The sequence below is a fragment of the Nelusetta ayraudi genome, unplaced genomic scaffold (assembly GCF_046127955.1).
Source record: "Nelusetta ayraudi isolate G7.1 ecotype Tasmania unplaced genomic scaffold, CSIRO-AGI_Nayr_v1 ptg000132l, whole genome shotgun sequence".
NCBI lineage: Eukaryota > Metazoa > Chordata > Actinopteri > Tetraodontiformes > Monacanthidae > Nelusetta > Nelusetta ayraudi.
The window spans coordinates 461,809-470,002 of NW_027466182.1; the positions used below are offsets into that span (position 1 = coordinate 461,809).

The 8,194-nt window shown below is 50.4% G+C and overlaps 1 protein-coding gene across 1 annotated transcript; it reads left to right on the top strand.

Moving 5' to 3' along the window:
• Positions 1–2,323: 2,323 nt before the first annotated feature.
• Positions 2,324–6,862, top strand: amer2 (APC membrane recruitment protein 2). The gene has a single exon (XM_076051106.1). The coding sequence runs from the start codon at positions 2,447–2,449 to the stop codon at positions 4,517–4,519; it is 2,073 nt and encodes a 690-aa protein (XP_075907221.1). The 5' UTR covers positions 2,324–2,446; the 3' UTR covers positions 4,520–6,862.
• Positions 6,863–8,194: the final 1,332 nt, after the last annotated feature.

Here is an 8,194-nt window from a genome sequence, read left to right on the forward strand (position 1 = left end):
ATGACGTGTGATTGTGTCATTGTATGTTTTTTTATGTTTTACTTTGCGGGGTCCTATGAGCTGAAACCCAATTTGCCCTTTGGGACATGAAACTGAACTGAACTGAATAAAAATATTTGCCACTTTTATAGTTCCAAAAAACTGTTATATGTGTGTTTATCTGAACCTGGGCAATACAGAAGTCACTATGTGGTGCATTTCAATAGGAATGAACTGAGGATAGTGTCAGAAAACCAAAGAATTGAACTTTTTCCAGCAAACAGTTTCAGTGCAAAAGTAGAGTCAAACAACAAAAGGGTTGAAACTGGGCGACGTCCATCCTTTGTGTCATTACGCGGTAACTGAGCCCACTCAACCTGCCATCTGCTGCTAAGGCAGCCTGAGGTCCATCCAGTAGCCACCTGACCTGTGTGGCTTGGCTTGGGAGGGAGGCTGTTGTGTTTAGATTGTGTGGATGTGGCTGTCGCACCGGCTGACAGTTTGCCCGACGAGCAGACAGACTGGGCGACGGACCTGTAGCTGAGCAGACAGATTATCTTTCTTATAAAGGAGGGAGGGCGCAAAGGAATATAGGCTTCAGCGCTTCACTCTGGGGAAGCCCTCGAAATGGGTTTGTGTGGGTGTGTGTGTGGGTGTGTGTGTGCGCGTCGCCTTAGGCAGATGAATACAGACATTGTTTGATAGCAGTGGGCTGGAAAAGGAGAGCCTGTCCCCGCAGCGACTTAGGAGAAGGAGGAGGAGTAGGAGGAAAGAGAGAATAAGTAAGGCAGGGGAGGAGGGGAAGGAGGCGAGGGGTTTGAAAGTGGGTCGGGGTATTAGGGAGATTCGGTGGGGGTGGGTGGGTGGGTGTGGGGAGGGATGGGAGGGTGAAACAGGCAGCAAAAAGAGCACCTATGGTGGATTATACGCAGCAGGGGAGAAAAAAAAGGCACGCGTGAATCCGCTGAAGGTGGGGATGGCCTATTCTGGAAAGGATGCAACCAAAATAGAGACAAAATAGAGAATCAATCATTCATTCAATCATTCATCCATTCATTCATTCAATCATTCATTCATTCATTCAATCATTCATCCATTCATTCATTCGTGGACAGGAGCCGAATGAATAATAAAACCCCAAACAATTCAAAATTACCATTATTACATCATCACAACAATAATCACAGTGTAAAATACATTTTTTAAACATGTTTTGTTAAAATTCTTCTTCTTCTTCTTCTTCTTCTTCTCGTCATTATTATTGTTGTTGGGGCAACAATTAGTTGTAGTAGCCGTAGTGTGCTTGTTACTTGTAATTACCAAAAAAAATGGGGCAAGCTGAGGTAACACCGAAGTTTGTTGCTGAGGAAAAGACTTAGCAAGCTTAACTACTGTTGATCATGTGAGACAATAACACACACACACACACACACACACACACACACACACACACAAAGCCTGAGAGGATGAGATGACAGTTACAATTGTTGTCACCGGATCTGGTCCGCCACATCCGTATGGAGAGGGGAGGAGGAGTTGTGGAGGGCTTGAGACCATATGGCACATACGTCTGGCCCAAACTGTAAAACTGGCACTTGAGAGCTGCGCTGGATAAGCATGTATTGTGTTTAAGTCCTTCCATTCTGTCTTCTTACAGGCTTATTTAACTTTAACTAAAACCCACACTCAAAGCTTAGGAGAATTATCACTAAAGTAAATGTTTGCGTGAAACTTGGATATTGTTCAGCTGGGAGGATTGAACATGGATGTATGTGAAGGAAGCATCAACCAGATTGTTATATATATATATAAAGCGTGAGTTGTATTAAATTGTTGGGTTGTCCCCCCTTAATTTTCAATACACAGAGTCATGTTGAAGAAAATAAATGTCGACAAAAAATCCTTTCCAATCCAGACAGGTATTTGGACACTCTTTATAATTAGCCCTCCAATTTGTCCCATGATTCACTTTGAAAGCTCACATAAACATTCTCGGAACAAGCCGCTAATCCATTATAATTCATCACTGGGTGTTTATCTCCATTCAGCCCCAGAGTAGGTTGAAAAATGTGCAGCGCAAACATGTGCAGCCACAGAGAAAATTGATGAAGAGTCAGGAGAAAAGGGCAAACGCTGCACTGGTGACAGCGAAGGTGGAGGAAGAGAAGGATGGGGGAGGGAGCGGAGGACAGACTCTGGCGCCCCACCAGCGTCGACGAAAGCTGCTTAGCCCACCCAGTTGCCATGGATACAGCAAGGAGCAGCTTGCAGCATGCGTGATAGAGAGAAAGAGAGAGAGGGAGGGAGGGAGGCTGAGAGAGAAAACCAGCGAGCGGGCATTAGAGCGAGTCAGAGTGGGAGTGAAAGAGCACCAGGCAGCAGGGTGTAGAGAGAACAGGGGGTGGGGGGGCAGAGATAGAGGCAGCTAGTGAGAGACGCTAGATAGCTAGCGGTAGAGCGCGAGAGAATGGAGGTGCAGTCCGAGTGCGTGGAGCCTCCCGTGGCCCCGCAGTGTGACTCCCAGCCTGCAGGGAAGATCAACAAAGCTGCCTTCAAACTCTTTGGGAAGCGGCGCGCCGGCTCTGGGATGGCCAGCTTCTTCTCCTTCCGCAGCAACAAAGGCGGCGGGAACAATGGCAGTTCCGACAACGGGAATTCCCTGAATGGGAACGGCACCTCGTCGGCGGCGTCGGCGGAAATCGTTCGGAGCAGGACCCACGATGGGCTGACGGGCTCCGGGGGCGACGGCGACGGACCCAGAGGGGAGGGGCCTGTCAGCTTGGAGGCGGGGCCCATGAGGTCGCTGAGCAAGTCGCTGAGCTTCTTCTCGCTGCTCCGGCGAGGGAGCTTCCGGTCCGGAGAGAACGGGTCGGCGGGGCTGGTCCGGAGGGGCAGGGGCCTCAAGGGCTTCTTCAGCAGCATGCGCTGGAGGCGCAGGGACAAGACCAACGGCGGGGACGAGGCGGAAGGCAGGAGGGGCAAGGTCTCGGAGGCCGCCGCCGCCGCCACTGCCAACGCCGACCTGGAAAGGGTCAAGGATGTCACGCTTACCCTGGAGCCGCCGCTGCATCGCCACCAGGGGGACGAGGCCGAGCCCCACCTGGACCCCACTCCGTCCACCAGCGCGGCCGCGACGCCACCCTCCAACCCCAACGAGCCCTCTTTCCCGTGCACGCCCACCGACTCGCCGCTGCGCCTGCCAGCCCGGGAGGCCAAGGCCTCCGTCTGCAGCCTGACGCCCTCGCTGGCCACGCCCCCGCTGGACCGCTGCAGTGTGGGCGACCCGCCCTCGGAGCCCTCGGCCGAGCAGCGCCTCTGCTCGCTACTGCTGTTCGCCGACGTCACGTCGCTCAAGAGCTTCGACTCGCTGACGGGCTGCGGTGACATCATCGCCGACGCTGACGAGGAGGGTCCGGCGGGCAACGGTGGGGGCGGCGGGGGCAGCGGCACCAGCAGCAGCAGCAGTGGCGGCGGAGGGGGGAGCAACGGCGTGACGCCCGGCAGGGCGGTCGGCTTCCGGTGCTCGCCGTCCAAGGCCCCTCTCCCCGTGGTCCCGCAGCTGACGAACCCAGCACCCTGTTCAATACCGGCCCGGGCTCGGACGCCGCTAACATCGCCGACTCCGCTGCCGCCACAGCAGCAGCAGCAGCAGACGGCCGGCAGCGGCGTGGTGGCGTACATGGGCGGAGGGGAGGAGATGGCGAGCCCAGAAGGGGTGGACGACGCCGACATGCAGGGCCTGTGGCACATGCTGCCCTCAAAGGGCGATGACTCGCCAGCGTTGCCCCGCTCGCGCCAGCCCGTCGCCTGCTGCTCCGCCCCGACTTCCACCTACCCGCCCCGAGCTGCGCCGGGATTCCACGCCGGCCACCCGTCCACAGCCCCCAGGAGCGCCGAGCGAAAGGCGACCCAGGCGGCGAAGCCCCTCGGACTCAGCAAGATCCCGGTGGTCGGTTGCGGAACGGGGAGCAGAACGGGCAAGCCGCCGCTACCCCAGGCCACGCATGGGCGTCACCCGGCGTCGCCCGGTGACAAGGAGCCCCTCAGCGACGAGGGCTACTGGGACACGCCCTCGGCCACACCCACCGCCACGCCCGACGAGAGCGGACTGGCGCAACACCGGAGGATGGCCCTGCTGCGCGACAGCTGCTCCGGGGACCACCTGTACGATCTGTACAACGACCCCGAGGACGACGGGGAGGAGGCCGAGCGTGCGGGCGGAGACGCTTCTCCCCGCCTGAGCCCCACCACCGCCCAAACCACCCCTCTCTCCCCGTCGTCCTCTTCCTCTTTCCGACCGGTGAAAGGCAGCTCCAGTCTTCCACGGGAATCCAAGATCCCGGTCAGCAGCAGGCAGATGTCCCCGCCACACTCTGCGAGTCAGACCACCCTGTCCTCTGTCCTGGAGGCCGAATCGTCCCCGCCAAAGACTTGTGCGCCGCCACCAGCGCGCACCAGAATCCCTGTGTCCAAGGTGCCTGTGCGGCGTTCTGGAAACAAACCTAGCGGCACAGGCAGAGGAACCGGCCACAAGAAATAGCTCCTTTTCTACTAACTCGTGGACTCGGGTGTACATCTGTTCGGGGCTGTTCGTGCAGAGCCAAAGGTTTACCCAGGCCAAGAAAAATGTTGAGCCGCGGGGCTAACAGCCTATAAATTCCTCTCAAATCTCAAAAGCTCTTACTCTGAAAGTGTCTCCCTGGCTTGTGAAAAAGAGTCGGAAAAGAAGGAGGGTTTGTTCAGTTTGGAAAAAGTCACAAGGAGACTCCAAAAAAAGCTGGGTTCACACTTCACCCTCCCTGGAACTTAAAGGGGGTAGACCCTTGACAATCCATTTGCCTTGTACCTTTCTTGGAAAAAGGTGGACCCGATAAGTTTGACAGGTCACGATTGCACACTGAGAAAAAACAAAAAAAACAAAAAAAAAGAGCACCTATTACATTTTTCTGTTTGGAATTACTCATGATATGATTTTTAGATGAGGACCTAATCAAATCAGTGTTTTCAAAGAGTTTGCCATCTTGTCTTGACATCTTGACCAGTAACAAATTACCTCCGTAACCTTTGATTCTATAGAGCCAAAGTTAGCAAGAAGTAAAAGGTCTTAATTCTAATGCTTCAAATACTCTAGACTGCTACAACTAACCCAGCATTCCCTGTTTGGCTGTTTTATGTATTTTTTTTTACGTATTTTTTAAAGGTGGGCTTCTGCTGACCATAAACCATTTCTTAAACTATTTGTTAAATTGTAAAAATCAGAATATGAGCTCATCCACAGCTGCTGGATAATAATATCTGATGTTTTAGCCAGGAATGACTTACTCAGTGATGAGTTAATTGTTTTTTTTTTGTTTTTTTGTTTTTTCTTTAAATATGTGTTGATGGACTTCAAATTTGACTTTGGCCTCTGTGATTTGATTCTCACATATAACACGCTGCACCATCCAACGCACATTCGCCGGATGTTGATCTCTGGGATTTACAACTGTTGAATTTACAATGGAAACATGCAAAGCTATCGCAATACTCAACCTGGAGGGATCCCTTGCACTAATGCTTTAAACAGCCACACAATATATCACATGCAAGTTGTTCTTTTCCCTTTTGTTTGTTCTGCATGCGGTGCCACGCATAAAAGGGAACAAAGGTCATGGAATTTCACTGAATAGCGACCAATATTATTCACAGGCACTCTTCAGATTTTGGCACGACATTTGTAGCGACACTGGATGACTGTTCTCTGAGGATTTCCTTTTTTATTTTTTTATTTGCAGTATCTCTCTTCCTGATTGCTGTGCTGATCTCGAACTGTACATGCACCAGCGAGTTCAACCTTTGGCTGTGTGTTGCTAATGTTTCTCCGCACTGACATAAGAGACATAGATGACGCTGCGTTTTTCCTCGCCCTCAGTCAGCGGACACTGTATCTGCTATATGCCGTAGCCTCAAAGGGAAAGGAAATTCTGTTGACTGAAGTTCAGATAATTCAGGAAAAAAAGAGAGAGCTCTTCTTGAAAAAAATGTCCACATTTTTTCAAGAAAAAATGTGTTGGAAGTTTTGAGGGAGATTTGGGAACTTGATAAAGATTGTGTGATTCTGTCCAAGGAGGTTGTGTGCAACTTTTGAATGTAGCTGGACATCACTGTAGATCAACGTGTCAGTGTGTGTGTTTTTTCTCCCTTTTGTAGGAAAGATAAATGGCACAGTTCCTTTCTCTGCTCTGATAAATGAAGACAAACCATCCGGCTCAGATGGTGCAACGCTTTCATAACGGTCTTTTGTTGGTGACTCAGCGAGACAAGTTCCATGAAGCCGCTGCCTCGCCTTCGACTTTCCAGTGGCGTTTATTTGACTTTGACTTTCAAGACCGTAACAGAACGTCTTTAATCCCAACCTCAACAGCAACAATGACACTCCAGGATCATTCGAGCTCACCAGCTTTCCTTCTCCCTTTGAGGGGGGGAATCGATCCACATCACCGCTTTCATCTTTATCACCTCCTGCTCATGTTGTAGTGTGTGACAGGTCATGAGTAACCAAATCTAAAGTCCTGTCCCAAGTGCACTGGCACCAAAGGTACTACGAGGGCAAAGCAAGCCCCTCACCTTTGTATTCTTTCCACCAGCGCAGTGATGTGCTTTGCCTTTTTCCTTTTCTTTTTTTTTATACATTTCAACCACTTTCATTCTGTTTGTGCACAGAGTGCCGATTGACAGAACAGTGGTCACATGGACAAGAATGTTGTACATTTTCTGGGTGATTAAGCTGATCAACAATCAAAATCGTTAATGTGTTTCTAGTAAAAAGTCATAGTTTATATTTTTTTCTTAAAAGCATTTCATAAGGATTGTTGGCCAGATAATTTGCCTAAAAGTTTAAAAATATATATCTTTCCTCCACTTTCCTTAAGTACTCAATATGAATGACTTGCTTGTTTGTTTGTAACAGTCCATCCTCTTCAGTTGGCTTAGTTCTCCATATGTTGCAAGTACAACACACCTAAAATGAAAAGTAATTTCGTCTTGACACGACAGAAACCATCTTGCCACTCAGCTCAGCTCTTTTCGGACCAGCACGACTTCTCCAAGGGATTTGTTTCTTTCTCATTCCAAAGGCAGCCGTTTTTAAAGGATTGTTCACTTCAATTAAAAAGCACATGATGTTTTCCTCCTTTTATTTTGGGCCACTTGTCTGTCCGTCCATGTCTTTTCGCTTTTCTTATTTAATAAATAAAATTGTGTTTGCGCTAATGGAGCAGCTGCCGACTCCTTTTGTAACCGCAGAAATTCACAAACGCTGCCACGTCACATGCTTTCTGCGTAATTGTATAATCAGTGCAAGAGCAGATAGAGAGGCTCTTTCTCTCCTCAGCTCCCCTCCTCCATCTTTTCACCCCCCAACATAATAAGTCTGTAAGGAGTCAGTTTGGTGGCTTAGTGCGGGGGGGAGAAAAACAAAACAGAGATGCTTTTGTTGGTGTGCAGCATGTGGTGATGTTATTGTGCGAGAGAGAGAGAGATCTGGTCGGCTTGGGAGTAATAGTTTATCAATACGGGCTGCTGAGGTGAAACCCTGACGGATGTGTCATTGTCTGCTGTGGGTCTCCTGTGGGAAAAGACTGCTCAGATATATTGATAAGGGCAAGGGCGGATGATGCGCCTGGAGCCTTGTGGGCTCTTTGTGCAGATGGGGAGCAGTCCACAAAACTGTCGCGACTGGTCAGGTGCAGCCGTGTGCGGTGATATGAACAGACGAGGGGGGTGGTTGGTGGGAGAGCACGTGTTGCTCCAGAAATCCATCATGTTTTGGTTTTGGAGTGGGCGTGCATGCCTGTGCGATGGGAGAAGGAGAAGGATTTGGTGCAGTGCGAATCCTCTTTGTGATGGTGCAGCAGCAGCGGCGGCGGCAACACTCCCCAACCCCTCCCACCGCCCCGTCTCCACCCTCCCCATCCAGCTCCATCTCTCCTGGTCCTGCTCACTGGGGTTTACGTAAAAGCCTTACGTAAGACCATAACACTCAATTGTACTACGGAAGCGCATTGCATCCACTGAATAAAAAAGAATTAGGCACCAGGATCTCGTAATTACGAGAAAGGATCTTGTAATTATGAGATCTTTTCTCGTAATTTCGAGATCCTGTTGCCTCAATTTTTTTTTTAATTCAGTGACTGCAATTGTACCCAGCCCTCCGGATCAAAGCCGGCCGAGGTCG